Below are 19,398 nucleotides of genomic sequence, written 5' to 3'. Positions count from 1 at the left end.
TACACACACACTACACACACACACACACACACACACACACACAAAAAAAAACAAACAAAAACATTACTTCTTGGGAGAAAACAAAAGAAGGAAAAGGCTGAGAAACAATGACCTAGAAGGAAACTAAATACTATATATTATTTTAGTGGCAGTATGAGTCTGTGAATACACTGAATTTGAGTAAAAAAAAAAAAAAAGTAATTTTTCCTAACGATACACGGTTGCATCCAATACCTCCAATCCAACAGGCGGCGCTAAAATGCTGTTGTACTAAGTAAACCCCGGGAACGACGTCACTTTGGCGCCGAATCATACAGAGTTAAGCGCGCGGAAGAAAACATCGACGCTTCAGAAATTTTAATAACACGCCAAAATATATATTAAAAAGGTACATTCCGGATTTATTCAGTATCAGCAGTTCAAGACCCCAACGATGCAGCGAAGCATAGCGTGAGTGTGTTCTGCTTTTCTGTTTTTTATCCGTGATGTTGACCACAGAGCATTAACTTCTCATCCTCAAATCCCATTTCAACAAAATACCTACACCAACTAACTTACACTAACCTTGACAATAAGGGGTTTCCTTTAAATTGCATTTCTTTAAAATATTTTATGTCAGAAATTATAATACTGTATCAACTTGAGGGAGTTAATTTGTCTTTATAACGTGATCTCGTTGTTTCCCGCCCACAGGTCATTCTTTCAGCCAATGAAAAGTAAGGAGAAGAGTGATGGACAGGTCAAAACAAAGTCTGAGTAAGTAATATTTAGCAATGTTTTCCAAATTAAACATTGAGGAATTAAGCTATTTTTTTTTCTAATTGAACACAATGTTATTAAAACCTAATTTTGTGTTGATTCTGTGTTAATTCTCTTTGGTAACAGTAACAGCTGTGGGATATTAAGGAATGGTATAATGTTATATGATGATATTTTTCTCTTCCTTCTGCTCAGACCTGTAAAAAGTCCCCTCAAAATTCAGAATGGTGTGCAGGAAAGTGATTCACCAGTAAAGAAGGTGCATAAACGCAGCCGAGCAATCATAGACAGCGATGATGAAGATCAGCAGATAGTAAAAGAGCAGGTGCCAAAACACAGTGAAGTTGAACCAGTAAAGCCAGAGCAGGTAAGATTTATTGAGTTATCGTGAGCTTCGACTATGATGAGATGTCAGTACTTCTGTTAACAATTCTGTTTCTGTCTTACTATGTTAAATGCACAGAAATCTGGTGTTACAAAGGCTGCTTCCACGCCGGTTTCTCCAAAAACTCCTATAACCCCGAGGACTCCGGTCACGTCGAGTACCTCTGTTGCGGTGGTAACCCCTGCTTCCTCAGGTACTCCGGGAACCCCAGCAACTCCGACATCAACATCGCCGTCAGGCATTCCCAAACGCAAGACCGGTCTGTATCACTCTCTTCTTCTCACATTCTTCCTTGTGCTACTGATCATTTATTCTTTCTTTAATTAATACTCCAAAAAGGCATGTAGTAGATTGTGTTCCACAGGAAAGTGTATGTTTTAAATATAATACAGTAGGCTATATGGGATTAAAATCCCTCTCCCGTTCTCTAGCCCGCAAGCAGTTCCCCAAGAGGAAGCTGGACAGCAGAAGTGATGGAGAGGGGGCAAAAGAGGAGGAGAAGGAGGTCGACGAAGGGCAGGAGAGTAAGAGAGCACGAGTTGAGGCCTCACCTGGACAGACAGGTGAGATGAGTTGATCTCTGCGCACAGGTATAACATCTCCATTATCTTAATGTGTTTCTCACTGTTTCTTCTCTTTCTCTCTTCAACTCAGACAACGAGATGATGGAGGTGGAAGAGAAGAGCACAGATGGGAAGACTGCAGCGGAGGAACAGAAAGAGAAGGATGAAGCTAAAACAACCGTAGCTGAGGACAATGCAAACAATAAGATGAAAGAAAAGGAGAAAAATAAGGTAAAACAGGAGAAAAAGATCAATGGAGAAAATGGGAAGAAAGAAAAAAAAGACAAGAAGGAAAAGGAACACTGCAGTCCTGAACGAGCGGTTAAAAAAGAAAAAAGCGAAGAAGAGGAAGGTGGATCGGCCAAAAAGAAACCCATCAGCAGCTTTTTTGGTAATTTTTTTGTCCCTTTCTTTCTCTTTGTTATCTTCCTTCTTTTTAATTAAAGTGATGGTTCACTCCAAAATGAACATTGTCATTATTTACTCACCCCCCCATGACATCCCAAACCTGCATGATTACTGAAACAGTTTTTATTTTTTACATTAATATTTAACTTACATCTTACAATCTCTTGTAGCTCCCAGAAAGGCAGCTGTCAAACTAGAAAAAGAGGAGCGAAATGAGGGAGAGAAAAGGAAGGATGGAGAGATCTCTGATGCTACTGAACCGAAAGAGAAGAAAAGGTTGAAGATAAAAAATGTTCAAATGTTAATCTGAATATTTTACTTAAAAATATAATTGTTTATTTTGAAAGGGCACGATTTTTTTCTTTGACTCCATTTGAATGAGCTTTATTGTTTTGACAGTGAAAAGGGGGTGGATTCTGCAGTCCAGAGCCAGTATGATCCCTCCAGAGCACATTACCATCCAGTTGACCACGCCTGCTGGAAGAAGGGCCAAAAGTAAATTTTTGCATTTGATTAGTTATATAACAGTGTGCTGCAGGAATGAATCAAAAAAAAATAAACAGAGCTACAGTAGCATTTTTACTGTAGCTACTGTTCTCACTAGTCTGCGTGTGTTCTTTCAAACTCTTCTAACTTTCCAAATTGTAGACTTTAAATAAACATTGAAAGATTTGTTGGAAGCTTAGTGGATATGAGAAAGTAGTGTGAGCATGCTGTCATTGCTTTTGTAGCTTTATACTTGTTTTGATTGTATTTAGGCTTCAAATTAATTATAAGTTGTTCATTTGTGTAGATTATATTTATGTACAAAATGTGTAAGAATCTACTTTGTTAGCTATTTTCTGCAATAATGCAAAAGCCAATGGAAAATCCTATTGGCTCTTCTGCCAAGGGAACCAGGGTGATGCTAAAATTTGTCATCTCTGCAAGACCTTAATATCATTGCTATAAAATCAAGAAAGGTAAATGGAAATGATTAATCCACTAAAGTTATAGTCATTTTTTTCCCAAGGCATTAACAAAAAGCTTAATACAATTGCAAAATATATTTTTCTTTCTAAAGCAATTAAGTTTAATTGACACTTTCTCTATGGAAGTTCATTGTTGTATGTTTTCTTTATCTCTTTCTCAGAGTGCCATATTTGGCTGTTGCTCGCACCTTTGAGAGGATTGAAGAGGATTCGGGCAGGTATGAAGTAGAATCATTTTGTATAAACTGTGCACGTGTTTTTTGTCTTACATCTATTAGTTTAAAAGTAGGTGTGTAGAGCAGTTAAATTTAAATCTTTTTTTTTTTTTTTTTTTTTTTAGGCTGAAGAACATTGAAACGCTTTCCAACTTTTTGCGATCTGTAATTCTGCTTTCTCCAGGTGAGTGTGTATTCACTGAGTTTAAATAGGTTATTAATTATTTATGTCTGACAGGAATTGTTTACTTTTCTTTTTGTCCAAGTAGTGAATAGGTGAACATGTTAATGACTGTTATGGAGGCAGATTGAAGAAAAGACTTACACTTGATCTTGTGCAAAACACAGAAATGTAGCATACTAGGGCTGTGCAATTAATAGTCAGTGAAGCCGGTTCTGTGATTAGTAGTAAATCTCCGCTCCATCTGAAAGCATGTGATGGAGATTTACTTCTAATCTCAGAACTGGCTTTACAGTCGAGATGCGCATGACAGTCGCATGCGATTAATTGCACAGCCCTATAGCATACATTAAAAATATGTAAGCTTCACTGTTTCCATCTGTTCAATATTCTGTTCTTTGTTTAGATGACCTGTTATGCTGTGTGTACCTGTGTCTGAATCAGCTCGGCCCTGCATATCAGGGTCTGGAGTTGGGCATTGGGGAGACCATCCTGATGAAAGCTGTCGCTCAAGCAACTGGTAAATATATTTGTGTTTTCCCTAATGTCATTTACCATTCTCCTTGCCTGACCCCTGTACTGTTAACTTCTGTTACCAGGGCGACAACTGGACAAAATCAAGGCGGAGGCTCAGGAGAAAGGTGACCTGGGATTGGTTGCTGAAAGTTCTCGTAGCAACCAGAGAATGATGTTTGCACCGGCCAATCTGACAGCAGGGGGCGTTTTCAACAAACTGAAAGAGATTGCTAACATGAGTGGAAATTCTGTGAGTACAAATGCAGTACAACAATATTGTGAATGTATTATCACAATTTAATGCAGCTGTTTTTTATTAGCAATATGTTTTCAAATATAATTTATTCCTGTGATGCAAAGCTGATTTTTCAGTGTCATTACTCCATTCTTCAATGTCACATGATCCCTCAGAACATTCTGATTTGCTGCTCAAGAAATGCTTCTTATTATTAATTTCAAAACTGTTTTGCTGCTTCATATTTTTGAAAATCATGATCATTATTTTTTGTGAGTCTTTTAATAGAAAGTTCAAAAGAACAACATTTATTTCAATAAAATCTTTTATGACATCATAAATGTTTTAACTGTCCCTTTTGATCAATTTAAAAACAAAAACCACATTTGAATGTTCTCAATGAAAATCCACTTCCTCTCTCTCTTGCTCTTTCTCTCTCTTTGTTAGGCAATGAATAAGAAGATTGACATTATTAAAGGCTTGTTTGTGGCATGTCGGTTTTCTGAGGCTCGATACATTGTGCGGTGCGTCATTTTACCTTTCACTTACAACTTTTTAAATTTTTCATCTGACCAACCATGCAGAAATGTTGAGTTAATTTTGAAAAATACTGAAAAATGAATGTAATTTATGGATGACAGTTGATTTTTGCTAAATCTAAATGATGTGCTGCTGGCCTTGATTATACTACTGTATGGTGACAGATTAATTTGAATATTAATGCAGAAGTAAAATATGTTAGTTTGACTGGTTGCTTGTGTGATTGACAGGTCACTGGCTGGGAAGCTGCGGATTGGATTGGCTGAGCAGAGCGTTCTCACGGCTCTCAGTCAGGCTGTGTGTCTGTCGCCCCCGGGCCAAGGTTTGAAATGATCCTAATGAAACTGGCATTAACACACATCATAATCAGAGCATTGATAGAACCTCCAGGCATTCAGCATTTGCAATTAGATTACTCTCTGCTGTGATAAATAAAAAATGAATAACGTTTAAAAATGTAAATATTAATTAGGTGTCTGTTTAGTTTAGCAGTGCTGAAATGTTACTAATATGTTTTTCTTGTGTTGGTTCAGAGTTCCCACCAGCTGTGTTGGATGCAGGGAAAGGAATGAGTGCAGAAAACAGGAGAGTGTGGCTGGAGGAGAAAGCACTGATCCTAAAACAGACATACTGGTAAGTGTGAGACACTAATCAAATTTTTTTTTGATTAGTGTATCAATAAAAACATTTATGTATATACAAGTATGTTGCAAAATTCAGTTAAATTTTAAAAATTTAGTTTTGCCATAAAAAATAGTTTTAAAATGTACAAAAATAATACATTGATTTTTCAAAAATGTACTTTATTACTGTACTTTTGATCAAATAAATGCACACACACACACACACACACACACACACACACACACACACACTCGTTTCACTATTCTTCCTTGTCAAGCAATTCAAATGTGGGCAGAATTCAACTACTGTAATAATTTTTTAATTAAGCACAGTAGAACAGTGATAGTCTCATTTACATAAATCACTTTCATACATTTAATAATTTAATTTAAATTTAAAATTAAGGGGTTTGCATCAATGCTCAAAAACATTCACGTAAGTACCTGTGGCTTTTCATTAATTAGTTTTCATATAAAGTTTAAAAAGATATTTTATGTCCTCCAATTGGGAAAAAAACACCATTGTAAATAGTAAGAGGTGTATCGGATACCCCCCAAAAGGCTGAATAATATCAAGAGATGTTTTGGCTGTGGTCATATTTCTGTTTTTATTTTGCAAATCGTGTTTTGTAAAGACCATGTAACTAGACTGGTTTCACCCTCCTTGTCTTTTGACTCAAATATTTTTTTTAATAGGGTCTCTGGTTTGGAGCTCATTAGCAAAGATTGTGGAAGTCTGTTTCATTACCGCAAAAATGTTTGTATAAATCATTGATATGTACAAATGTAATTCTTCCTTGTCAATTTAGTGAAAAGATATTCATAATTGAGATGAATGTATATACATGTCCAATCAAAAGGCTGAAAAAAATACACAGGCCAACATACACAGACTGAGCGCAACCTGAATGTCAAACACAAACTGGTGCTTTGAGGGATAATTATCCATATACTACAAACAATATTTCAATTACAACTGCAGGTGTCCACTGCATAACAAGTGCCTGTTTAATGAGTATTAGCATAATTTGTACCCTACAGGAAGTCTGATTTTAGCAAATTGGACAGGTGTTGCAGTTACTACATATCACCTCAATGCATACAAATAATGTTTTCCCTCATATTGTTCCTCACAGTGAGATGCCAAATTATGATGCAATCATTCCTGTATTGATGAAGGAGGGCATAGATGAACTGCCTAATCACTGCAAGCTCACCCCAGGTACTGACCAGTTACACCACTTGCTCAGTTCTCCCACCAACAAAAAGAAAATTTAGTTTAGAATGAGACTAAACTGCATTGTGTTTTACAGGTGTGCCCCTGCGGCCCATGTTGGCTCACCCGACTAAAGGGGTTGGTGAGGTAATGAAACGTTTCGATGAGGCATCTTTCACCTGCGAGTATAAATATGATGGCGAGAGAGCCCAGGTGTGTGTTGTTTTATTCTTATTCCACAAGGTGGAGCTTCAGCCATAAAAGTGACTTTCTGTTTCCATAGCAATATCATTGATTAAAATGGTAATTGCTTTTTTGTTTTGCATTTAACAGATCCATATTCTTGAGAATGGAGAGGTGCGCATTTTTAGCCGAAACCAAGAAGACAACACAAGCAAATACCCTGATATTATTTCACGAATCCCACAGGTAACACACATGCACCCAGAAAGATGGACACAAAAGCAAATCTCTGTGTTTAAACACAGGTGCATACTGTCCAATTTCTTTCCACAATTTGGCTGTCTAATTTCAGGGATAATAAAAGATTCCATCATACGGCAAAATTGGCAGTCTGGGATTGCCTAAGCCTCAGTGTGACATGCTCACTGATGCCCAATTAATTGCTTTTGCTAAGAAATCTTAGCCTTAGAGGTTTTGGCAGAGTGGTTATGTTGGTCATGTTTCATGTAAAACATTTTGAGGTTGAAGCTTAATATATATTACTACAGAGTTTTAAAATAATCTAAAAAATATTTCAGTAATTAAAATGAAGTATAAATACTGTATGACATGAAAAACGTAAATCAAAATGATAAATGTTGCTTTTACAACTAACTGAAATAAGTTTAAGTGTTAATATTAGCTGAAATAAAAATGAAAGAAATGTAGAAAGAAAAAAAATCAATTATATATACTATTATAGTATATTAAAATAATACTAAAATGAGCGATCATATATTTCAGAACTGACACGCACTGGTGACTTCAGACGCCCATGCAATGTGTGTCGCAACTTAAAATATAGCTTGTACAGTCAAGATATTTGATGTTGCACTGTCTGCCTTGGCTTTCACCCAATATCTCACTAATGCACATTCTGACAGCTGTTGTACAGTTCTCCCGCAGTGTGCACCTGACTACAGTTTTACCTTGTATTAAGGCTGGAATACAATACAGCACTTTTCACTTTTAAAATCTAAACGACTGAGGATCACACACTACCAGACATTCAAGTCGTTCTGAATACAATAAACATGTGCCTAATTGCTAAAAGATGCATGACAAATGAAAAAAATGTGTTCTAAAATCACATGATTTTCTGTGAATTCTGTCAGCATCTGCTGCTCAATGTCTGCAAATTGACTTTGACTTTTGGCAACCAACATCAACTCATCCAGGCTGTAAATCTGGGCAAAAATCTGGACGAAAGTTGTGTGATGTATTCCAGCCTTTAGTAAGAAAAGCCACTGCCAGTCAGAACATATGATGTTGAATATGCAGCAATTTTGGGACTCTGTTCAAATGAGATTTCACCGTGGGTGGAGGTTCCCAACATGACACGACTAAAATAGAAAACCAAGCGCCTGATGAAATGTTTGCAGAAACCAAAACCATCACACCTGGTTTGGATACGCTGTTAGAGTCTTTCTCACAGACTCTCTCTTTATGTTTCTGCGAGTCTCTCTGTATCTGTCTCTTTCTCTCTCTTTTTCAAAGGCCATATTTGTCCTCTGTCATCCTGCTCTGTTCTCCTTACAAGAAAGCAATAATGGATTCCAGCCCTAAAGCAAAGAAAGCATTTGATGAATGACACAGGCTCACACGCAGATAAATCAATGCTGTTGTTTTGCTTATCAGTGTCCATAACCAATCTCAGAACCATAATATCTCTCTCTGCCTTCCCTTTCTCAGTTGTCTGATATTCAATGCAAAATCTCATTATTGTACAAGTATCAAATTATTGTACAAGAATCAAAACTGTCTGAGTTGTAAACAAGATGTGTCATGTGGGGAACTAATAAGTTCACTCAGCAGTAGAATGCAGTTGTCAGTCGTGTTTTGGAGTGCTAAATATGGTAACGTGCTTGGTAATGAAAATGTTTGACAAATGCATTTATATATATACAAACTAGCACTTAATTAAATAATTGATTATAATTGTAATTCATACAAATTGTCAGTACTTTTTCCATAATGCTGATTACCACAAAATGTAATTCCTCTTGTATTTCCTTTTATGAAAAACAAAATCAGGGTTACATTGAGGCACTTGCAATTGAAGTGAATGGAGTCGAAACCACAAACATTAAAATACTTTATTAATAATACTATAATAGTTTCATTAGTACAGAACATGATTTAAATGTAAAAAATCTAGGAAGCGTTTGTGTGGAAATCCAATTGTACAACTGGAGTTAAAATTTCATAAACACTATGACAGTAAATGACAGTAAAAATGATTTAAGCACATTTACAGCTCAAATAACAGACTTTTTTTTTTTAACATAAAGAGTTAATTTAGGAATTATGAACCTTCCATAAAATTCTGCCAAAAATGGGCATTTAAGTTGTGTCTCAACATAGCCTTATTTTTTTAATTTTATTTTTTTAAATGAATATGAAAGATTGTTGTAGTTATCAACAGTATGTAATGGTCGATGATTGAGCTTAACTTGTATTGAACAACCAATATAGGCCGTTCACACAAAAACGATAACTGTATTAGTCAACACTAATGACTGATAAGCTTCGGTCAGTGCATGCTGCAGTTTTGTCATCTGCTGCTTTAAATGCTAAAACTCTTTAAGTGGATTCTGATTGGCTGTCAATGTTTTTATTGTTAAAGGGATACTCCATCCCAAAATGAAAACTTTGTCATTAATCACTTACCCCCATGTCGTTCCAAACCTGTAAAAGCTTAGTTCGTCTTCGGAACACAATTTAAGATATTTTGGATGAAAACCAGGAGGCCTGTGACTGTCCCATAGACTGCCAAATAAATAACAGTGTCAAGGTCTATAAAAGGTATGAAATTCGTGGTCAGAATACTCCATCTGCCATCAGACGTGCAATCTGGGTTATATGAAGTAACGTGAACACTTTTTGTAAGCGAAGAAAACAAAAATAACGACTTAATTCAACAATTCCTTTGTCAACGGTTATTTTTGTTTTCTTCGCTTACAAAAAGTGTTCCTGTCGCTTCATATAACCCAGATTGCATGTCTGATGGCAGATGGAGTATTCTGACGACTTTCATACCTTTTATGGACCTTCACACTGTTATTTACTTGGCAGTCTACTTAAGTGCCTCCCGGTTTTTCATCCAAAATATTTTAAATTGTGCTTCGAAGATGAACGGAGCTTTTATGGGTTTGGAACGACATGGGGGTAAGTGATTAATGACAAAATTTTCATTTTGGGGTGGAATATCCCTTTAATCAGCTAGAGAAAAAAAAAACATGATTTCAACAATGTTGTTCCTCTTACTCTTTATCGTTATAGTTGTAGTGTGGACTTCACTGTTCTCCAAGATAAGAATGATTATTGAAACGTTAGTTATCAGTAGTTATCGTTCTTGGTGTGAACAAGCCTTTAGTCACTGTCACTATGGTTACAAGTTGTATTCTCAGTAGTCATGAGAATAGAAACAGGGCTTGACTTCAGTTATTCATACAGACTGAATTCAAGCTGTTCCTGTAAGCTGTTGTATGAACAGGCACATCTGTTATTAAATTCTGTTGTCAAGCCCAAACACTGACTGTGTGAATGCATTCAATTATGTGGGAGGATTGTAAACGTTTACGAAACCGCCCCATACCTTCTGCTGTAGCTCTCACAAACTCAATATGCACTTGTAACATCTATTGAATTGTAAATGTCACACAGCCTCAGGGTTCGATAGGTTATGTGTTGGTGAAGTGTTAGTGTTGAAACCTCAGGTGACCTTATGTACAAGTAATTTTAAGATGTGGCTGTAAGGGGCATGTCTGCGGGGAGAGCCATTACTCGGCGTCGATGATCCAGTTTATTCAGGTGTTGATAATAGATTTAATAAATGTCCTTACATCTCTCACGCAGGTGAAGAAAGAGAACGTACGGTCCTGTGTTTTGGATTCAGAGGCGGTTGCCTGGGACAGAGAAAAGAAACAGATCCAGTCATTTCAGGTCCTTACCACAAGGAAGAGAAAGGTAAGAGGTACAAATAGAGAGAGATTTGACCAGAGAAACAGCTGAATATAGAGGAAATACATGTAATTGAATAGTTATATATGTATGTGTGTGTGTGTGTGTGTGTGTGTGTGTGTGTGTGTGTGTGTGTGTGTGTGTGTGTTCTTAAACCATTTTAAATATAAAAATCAAACCTAAAACCATTTTAAATATAAAAATCAAATCTTGATGTTTATTAAATGCCCTTTAAAGGACACCTATTATGCCCCTTTTTTCAAGATATAATGTAAGTCTCAGGTGTCCCCTGAATTTGTCTGTGAAGTTTCAGCTCAAAATACCCCACAGCTCTTTTATTTATTCTAGAATTTTGACAATGCCTATTTTGAAAGTAAGCAAAATAGGCTGTTTTCGTGCATGTATCTTTAAATGCAAATGAGCTGCTGTTCCCCTCCCCCTTTTCCAGAATAGAGCTCTGCCTTTACAGCTTGTACCTCGGATACTCTGCTAAAAAAACATTTGTTCAGTTTTGAATAGTATGTCTATTGTGCTGTTTTAAAGCCTTTTTAGTTTAAACTTCTTATATACAGTTTTCTGTGTGCACAGATCCAAAGCGAACGCACAGAAAGTGGCTGTTGCAGTTCTCTTTCATGTCTTTTATTGCGCTTAAACTGTGAAATACAAGTTTTATGTTAAAAACACATCAGTTGTAAAAACAGCCAGTTTTGTCTGTGAAGGTCATAGCGTTAGAACTGATGCACTGTGGTCAGTTGCTGTGGTTGGAAACATGCAGATTCAGGGGGTAATATTGTAATTAGATCCCCTTCCTACATCACTAGTGGAGCGAAATCTGAGCGGCTTGTTTTTCACATGCTTGTAGACAAAGGCTTACCAAAACAAAGTTGCTGGGCTTTTTCACTTTTTCTGGTTTTCACGTTTTACGTTACCCAATTATAGTGCTTAATATGGAAAATGTCAGGTTTTCATGATATGCCCCCTTTAAATGTTTACATGAGTTTGTGTGTGTATTTCAGGATGTGGATGCATCTGAGATCAAGGTTCAGGTGTGTGTGTACGCATTTGATTTGCTGTACCTCAATGGAGAGGTAAGACCATGATAACAGCTCATAGCCAATCACATTTGAATAATTTTGCAACTTTTTCAGAAATCTTCCTTTTTTCATGCTATGTGCAATTTTAGTGAATTATGTGTCTGTCTGTTACAGTCTCTGGTGCGAGAGCCTCTAAGCAAACGTAGGGCTCTGTTACGGGAGAGTTTTGAGGAGAAAGAAGGAGAGTTTGTTTTTGCTCGATCTCTGGACTCTGACAACACAGAGAGCATTGCTGAGTTCCTGGAGCAGTCTGTACGAGGTGTGTGAATGTCAGATCTACAGCTGTGGCTCTATTGTGTTTGTACTTTTATATAATAAACAATTACTGTATTGTATTGGTTTGCCATTTAAAAATGTGGGTCCAAAACCAGTTGACAATTGACTGACATTTAGAGTTGAATTGCTCATTGTGAGGTGTTGCTCAATAATCAGTATTAGTAATATTCAGAATTTGCTAATTAATCTCTATTTAAGGAGTTTGTAATGTTTTGCAGATTCTTGTGAAGGCCTAATGGTGAAGACATTGGAAAAACATGCAACTTATGAGATTGCCAAACGCTCCCACAACTGGCTCAAGGTATTGCACACCACAGTGTGTTTATGTTCATAGTGAAAATACTTTTTATTTCTTAATGTTTAATTCAAACGTTTAATTTGACATTTTAATGTTTTAAACATTGGAATGCTATGTAGTTAATAAAAGAAATCCAAAAACAACATTTTATGAAGTCAGACTGCAGGAACAAAAGGTGCTATAGTCTCAGACAGACAGGCGCATCCTTTGTGTTCAAAAAATAAAACCCAGACAAGTATTCAAAGTCAGAAGGAAGGTGTAAGTCATTAAATTGTAATTTCCACCCCATTAAGCTTTTCTCTTGCGCTGTGTCTATATCCTGACATTAAGGCTCCGTGTTATGATGGAATATGTATACTCTGACCACAGAAATGAGACAAACGGTGGAGATTCTGCTTTACCTTATATAATGTGATATATCCATGGTGTTTTAAATATAACAAAATGCAGAAATCTTTAGTGTACTCTGTTAACTGTTGCTGAAGGCTGTTTTTCGGTTCTAGATTGTTTGGTAGATTTTAACAGGGGTTTAAGTCTGGTTTAACTGTAGTTTGTTTATGGTTGCCAAACAACTTGACTTGTCAATACGAAGTTCAGCTAATTCCTGGTTACTACAAATGTGTCTCATCCAGTCAAATTCAAAATGTATTACTTGTTTTCTGTCTCAGTTGTATCTAATGTGAAGCAGCTGTCTTGCGCTGATGCCAAACTTATTCATTATTTGCGAATAATTGTTTGGTATGCATTCATCAAATTCCAAATTAAAGAAAAAATATTCAAATGAGATGAAGTACACTTAATTTGGCAAGTGTTTTATTCATCGGATTACCAAAAATGTGTTACTTCATGGTAGAATATTGTGTATACTCATACTGTTAGGCTCACCAAAACAGTAAAAATATTTTGTTGAATTTTCAGCAGTCTTTGCTCCATTTATTTTTTTGAAAACAACAGTGTTTATTCAACAGACATATAAGACCTTTTTCACTATTTGATCATTTTAATTCATCCTTGCTGAACTATAAACTTCCCTCTCTCACACCCCCAGATGTCACATGAATTTATTTTACCACGATTTCAGGCTGTTCACAATATGTTTTAGCGCGTACTGTGTTTTATGATACTATTCTGTTTTAGCGCATAATATGTTTTAAGCCTAATATTCATGTCTGAATTCATCTGTTCTAATCTTAATTAACCTGTAAACTTTTTAAGAAATGCTATGAATGTTTATGCTCATTTTAAAAATAGAAATGTCCTAGGCTCCTACAGCCTTGTGAGCAGTTGATAATAGACGGACGTTATCTTAATAAGTGCCATCATTCGGTTATGTTATATTAATATGTTTCAGAAATCATACAACCATCAATTGGCTTGGGTTAGGATAGACCTTTCTCTAATGAATTAAACAGTTTGTTATACAGATTGAAAGCCTGAATATTCTCTCTCTCCCTCTCTCTCTTTTTATGCTTGTGTGTTTATGCGTGCGTGAGTGCATGCGCGGGAGGGGGGCGATTATCGACTACTAATCGAATAATACCCAGCGATTATCGATTATTACTTTTGCTTGAAATGCACATCCCTAATATATATATATAATTTTTGTACTCCAGAACATGACAAAGATATAGTTTAAAATGTTTTCTTGCAGTGTAGTTTAGCAATTTATTCCTATTTATACTACTGTCAGAACTGTCATTTGCTTGTCTGCTGTATTGTTTCTAATGGTCTATCTCTGCAGCTGAAGAAGGACTATCTTGAGGGTGTTGGAGACACAGTGGATCTGTGCGTGATTGGTGCTTATCTGGGGAAGGGGAAGAGAGCAGGCAGCTATGGAGGATTTCTATTGGCCTGCTACGATGAGGAGAACGAGGAGTTCCAGTCTGTCTGCAAGGTGTGTGTGCATAAGTCTGAGAGAGGCCAGGGAAAACTAGGACTGTAAGTCCATTAAAGATTTTAATCAAGTAAATTAAAGAAATAATTTGATTAAAGATAAGTAACTGCATCATATGCAGATTTTATAAATTTAATTACTCTCATAGATCAACGTTTGCAGCAGATTTTGTAATGAGTTCTTTTGTAATGTCTAATTCATAGATAGATAGATTCAATATTGTGAAATTATTACAATTGCAATAACTGTTTTCTATTTTAATATATTTTAAATGTAATTTATTCCTTTGATGGATCCTAATTTTTCAGCATCATTAGTAAGAGTCTTCAGTGTCACATGATCCTTCAGAAATCATTCTAATATATTGATTTGGTGCTCAAGAAACAGTTCTTATTAACAATGTTGAAAACAGCTGTGCTGCTTAATTTTTTAGTGGAAACCATACTTTTTTTTTTCTCTAGGATATTTCATTCACAACATCATTTATTTGAAATAGATATATTTTTGTAACATTATAAATTTGTACTGTCGCTTTTGACCATTTTAATGTGTCCTTGCTATATGAAAGTATTAATTTATTTCAAAAACTGACCCCAAATATTTGAACGTTAAAGTATATATTATACGAGTGTCATGTTCTTGTCATGTATTTGTTTGTTTATTTTTGTCAGATTGGAACCGGCTTCAAAGATGAAGATCTGGAGCAACATTACAGTTTCTTAAAGGTAAAGCAAGATTTGCACTTTCTTGGTTTCCATATAGTTCAATGCACATAAAGTTCAATGTCTTTATGTACAATCTGCCTCAGGAGCACATCTTACCTAAACCACGTCCATATTACCGTGTGGACCAATCAGCAGAGCCGGATGTCTGGCTGGAGGCGGTGCAAGTGTGGGAGGTGAAATGCGCTGACCTTTCACTGTCTCCTGTCTACAAGGCAGCGATGGGATTGGTCAGTACACCACGCACATGTGAATCATGAAGCTGAATCAGCGTTTTTGTTGTATAGATCATGGTAACAGGTCTTAGCTCATTGTGCTTAACTTTAGTTCTTCATTGTGCCATTCTCTTCTTGGCCATCAGGTGGACCCAGAGAAAGGCATTTCACTTCGTTTCCCACGGTACCTCAGGATAAGAGATGACAAAAAGCCAGAGGACGCCACCACAGGGTCACAGGTAACATATGAAAAGCAGAAAAACAAGGAGCAAGACACACAAGAGGAATTATTGTGTATTTATTCAATACATAGTGCTAATGTCCAAAAGGTTTGAAAAAGTAAACAAAGATGTGTTTTGACATTGAAAGGAGAAGAAATACTCAATAAAAGATATAATATCAGTAAATATATAATCAATATTTCATTCATTCATTTCTTCATGAATAAAAAATAGTAGAAAAAGCACAAGTGTAGAAGTCAAAAGTAATTACCCCACATGAGACGTTCCTTTCAAAAGCAAATGTCAAAAGTGCATAATGTTTGGAAAATGCAGGATATGGCACCGTATGTGTGTGTGTGTGATGTAGCTCCATGGCATATGAGACAGTAAGAGTGAGATTTTAAAGTAGTTTTTCCTTCTGAAAGTCAAACGTGATGACATTGGCGTAGTTCAGAGCTTTGTGACATCGTGATTTAGTGGAGTAAGTGGAGTGGATCCGTTAAAGGAAATCCATCTTTTTACGCTCCACACTGTCTTTCTTTCTTTTCCCCCTCATTTTCACAGTTCATTTATTTTGGTTTTCTTTTATTCCTGTCTCCCGATGGTTGAAAACGCACAGGCACACAAACACACCCTCTCAAAATGAACTATTCTGATCTCCTGCATCAGTCTCTCTCTCTCTCTCTCTCTCTCTCTCTCTCTCTCTCTCTCTCTCACACTCTTTCAGATTGCAGATCTTTACAAGAAACAGCAGCAGATTCAAAATCAGGGTGAAAAACAAGATCTGGAGGACTACTATTGATTGCGGCGCTCTGATTGGCTCCTGATGTCAGCTTGTCTTGTTCCTATTGGGCAATGGAGCATTTTTCAATATTTTGTTGCATATTAATGTGCTGAATTTTAATGCTTCGATATTGTGCGACTTAATGAAAAATGGAAATGAACATGTAAATAGTATTTCAATGATACCAAGCTAAAATAAACTTGCTTTTCACAAACTGATTGCCTTGGGTGTTTTTCACCAGTTTTTGTGAATGTTTTTGTCTTTTATGTCTGTTTTGTGTACTTTGCATGTGATCCCTTGAGTTCATGGTTGAATTTCACACATTTATCAGTTTATGAATGCCCATTAATATGCCATTTTAAGTGTGTATCTATGCACAGACGATCATATGAGTGCATATTCATGTTGAAGTGTGTGTCTTTAGCGTAGTGGGTTTCCAATGAATCGGGCAACGGATCTATTGTCAGTGACCAAAGATGGAAAATTAAATTATCCAGCTCTTTCTTTCCATCACTCGCTTTTATACTCTCCATCGCTTCCTTCAAAGAATTCCCTTTCTCTTCTCCAGTATTTGCTCACCCTCTCTGAAATGAGCCTAGCAGGTTTTGACACTGTGCTTCTGTCAGAGTTAAGACTGTAAAGAGAATTTTAAAGTGTTGCTGTGACAGTCTAGTAATAGCAAGCATTCGTGGGAGAGGCTTCACCCATCTGTGGAAGTCTTTGAGAAAGGAATTACAATGAATTAATACAAGTTTAATTAATGTGAAATTAATACGGTATTAATAATTCAACCATTAGTGCTCATTAAAATAGCCCACAAGCTGAATGTACTTGCTTGGTTTGGATTGCAGATAAGAGCAATGATTTTAAGAGCCTTGAAGCAATCGGCTAAATGACTTTGCTGTTCATTAGTAAGGGGTTGTGTTATAACCACATGTTTTTATTAACTGGAATCTAAGCAATAAACCAATCTAGTCAACCTAATATATTCACAGGCTGTGCTCAGAATGGAAGTATGTTTACTGAGCAACTGCTGTTTTAGTGTTATTTACAATGTATATTGCTTATTAATGTTATTGAATTATGTTTTTAACTTTAGTAATTTTGTTGTGCTTTTATAAATTATGAAGGTTTTCTGTTCAGCTTATATATATGAATGTGTGTGTGTGTGTGTGTGTGTGTGTATATATATATATATATATATATATATATATATATATATATATATATATATATATATATATATATATATATATATATATATATATATATACACATACATACAGTACAGGTCAAAAGTTTGGAAACATTACTATTTTTAATGTTTTTGAAAGAAGTCTCTTCTGCTCATCAAGCCTGCATTTATTTGATCAAAAATACAGAAAAAACATATTGTGAAATATTATTACAACTTAAAATAATAGTTTTCTATTTGAATATACTTAAAAAAAAAATAATTTATTCCTGTGATGCAAAGCTGAATTTTCAGCATCATTACTCCAGCCTTCAGTGTCACATGTAACATCCAGTCTATCACATGATCATTTAGTAATCATTCTAATATTCTGATTTATTATGAGTGTTGGAAACAGTTCTGCTGTCTAATATATTTGATGAATAAAAGGTTAAAAAGAACTGCATTTATTAAAAAAAAAAAAAAAAAAATTCTAATAATATATATTCAAATAATATATTTTCTTTACTATCACTTTTTATCAATTTAACACATCCTTGCTGATTTTATTTAAAAAAAAGAAAAAAAAATTACTGACCCCAAATTACTGACCAGTAGTGTATATTGTTATTACAAAATATTTATAAAAAAAAAACATATCTTTTATTTTTTTTTATTTTTTTATTCATCAAAGTATCCTAAAAAAAAGTGTATCACATGTTCTGAAAAAAATATTGAGCAGCAGAACTGTTTCCAACTTTGATAATGAATCATCATATTAGAATGATTTCTAAAGGATCACGTGATAATGATCCTAAAAATTCAGCTTTGCATCACAAAAATAAATGATAATTTAAAGTATAATAAATTTAAAAACAATTATTTTAAATTGTAATAATATATCACAATATTACTTTTTTTTCTGTATTTTTGATCAAATAAATGCAGGCTTGATGAGCAGATGAGACTTCTTTCAAAAACATTAAAAATAGTAATGTTTCCAAACTTTTGACCTGTACTGTGTGTCTGTGTGTGTATGTATATGTATATGTATATGTATATATATATATATATATATATATATATATATATATATATATATATATATATATATATATATATATATATATATATATATATATTTTTTTTTTTTTCTCTCTCTCTCTCTCTCTAACACTGGAGAGCTTCCTATAATGCAATGCTTGACTCCATTTCTAATGTGAAAACGTTGATTATTTGCTTGGACTCCCAAAAATAAAGACGTTTTAATTTAATAGTGTATTTTAACGTTCTAATTTTAACAAAATAAAAATAAACTTAATAAAAACAAGCTAATTTTTATTTGTTTAAGCTGTTTCAACTATGTCAATTTTATATTTCTGTACACTCACACATTTGTACTACGTTATGCACTATTCTATGACTTCTGAAATAGGAAATATAGCCTAGCGTACGAGTCATCTGGACCACATTTATGATGATTTCATCTGTCTTTTTTGAAGCTTGAAAGCTTCGGTACATGTTCGCTGTAATTGTATGAACGAAAGCGACCAGAGTCGTCTTCATTTTTCCTTTTATGATACAAAAAAGAGACGTATATGTGTTTGCAATGACTTGAGGGTGAAGTAAATGATGACAATTTTCATTCTTGACTGAACTCTCTCTTCTGGGCTTGTAATGTATTCCATGAGTATGGACCATAAGTGTGTGCGAGCGCTCAAAGGTTTCGCTGCCAGACTGCGTTTCCTCAGGGTAAATAAACCGCTCTCCACCCAGAGGACCGCGTGTGTGTCATGCTAACTTATCAGCAAACAGTCTCAAACACTCCCTGAGAGTGTTGTAGGTCACAAAATCATTGGAATGAATCAAACGAGGCCCGTTTTCTGTCCTCCTTCATTGACAGGGACAGAGAGAAAGTAAAAC

The 19,398-nt window shown here is 35.3% G+C and overlaps 1 protein-coding gene across 2 annotated transcripts; it reads left to right on the top strand.

Moving 5' to 3' along the window:
* The first annotated feature begins 288 nt into the window (after positions 1–288).
* On the top strand, positions 289–16,515 carry LOC109108561 (DNA ligase 1-like). 2 transcript variants are annotated; one of them, XM_042718861.1, is made up of 27 exons: positions 289–450; positions 694–756; positions 955–1,126; positions 1,223–1,403; positions 1,576–1,707; positions 1,799–2,098; positions 2,286–2,391; positions 2,515–2,610; positions 3,248–3,304; positions 3,427–3,485; positions 3,889–4,002; positions 4,082–4,248; positions 4,681–4,757; positions 5,004–5,095; positions 5,319–5,406; positions 6,533–6,618; positions 6,710–6,825; positions 6,946–7,041; positions 10,693–10,803; positions 11,814–11,885; positions 12,006–12,150; positions 12,386–12,468; positions 14,207–14,359; positions 15,031–15,084; positions 15,168–15,311; positions 15,443–15,535; positions 16,245–16,515. In XM_042718861.1, the coding sequence occupies exons 1-27, from the start codon at positions 434–436 to the stop codon at positions 16,317–16,319; spliced, it is 2,949 nt and encodes a 982-aa protein (XP_042574795.1). In that variant the 5' UTR covers positions 289–433; the 3' UTR covers positions 16,320–16,515. The 2 variants fall into 2 exon arrangements, with proteins under 2 accessions (XP_042574795.1, XP_042574794.1); XM_042718860.1 differs by having other exon boundaries at positions 5,307–5,406.
* The last annotated feature ends 2,883 nt before the right edge of the window (positions 16,516–19,398 follow it).

The sequence above is a fragment of the Cyprinus carpio genome, chromosome B2 (assembly GCF_018340385.1).
Source record: "Cyprinus carpio isolate SPL01 chromosome B2, ASM1834038v1, whole genome shotgun sequence".
NCBI classification, from domain to species: domain Eukaryota; kingdom Metazoa; phylum Chordata; class Actinopteri; order Cypriniformes; family Cyprinidae; genus Cyprinus; species Cyprinus carpio.
This window is presented reverse-complemented; position numbering and strand designations above follow the sequence as displayed.

Bases quoted from the DNA above. Each gene is read 5' to 3' on its own strand.
- LOC109108561 (XM_042718860.1), top strand. The intron at 12,469-14,206 runs GTATTGCACACC...CTATCTCTGCAG, and splicing joins GCTCCCACAACTGGCTCAAG to CTGAAGAAGGACTATCTTGA. The intron at 15,312-15,442 runs GTCAGTACACCA...CTTGGCCATCAG, and splicing joins ACAAGGCAGCGATGGGATTG to GTGGACCCAGAGAAAGGCAT.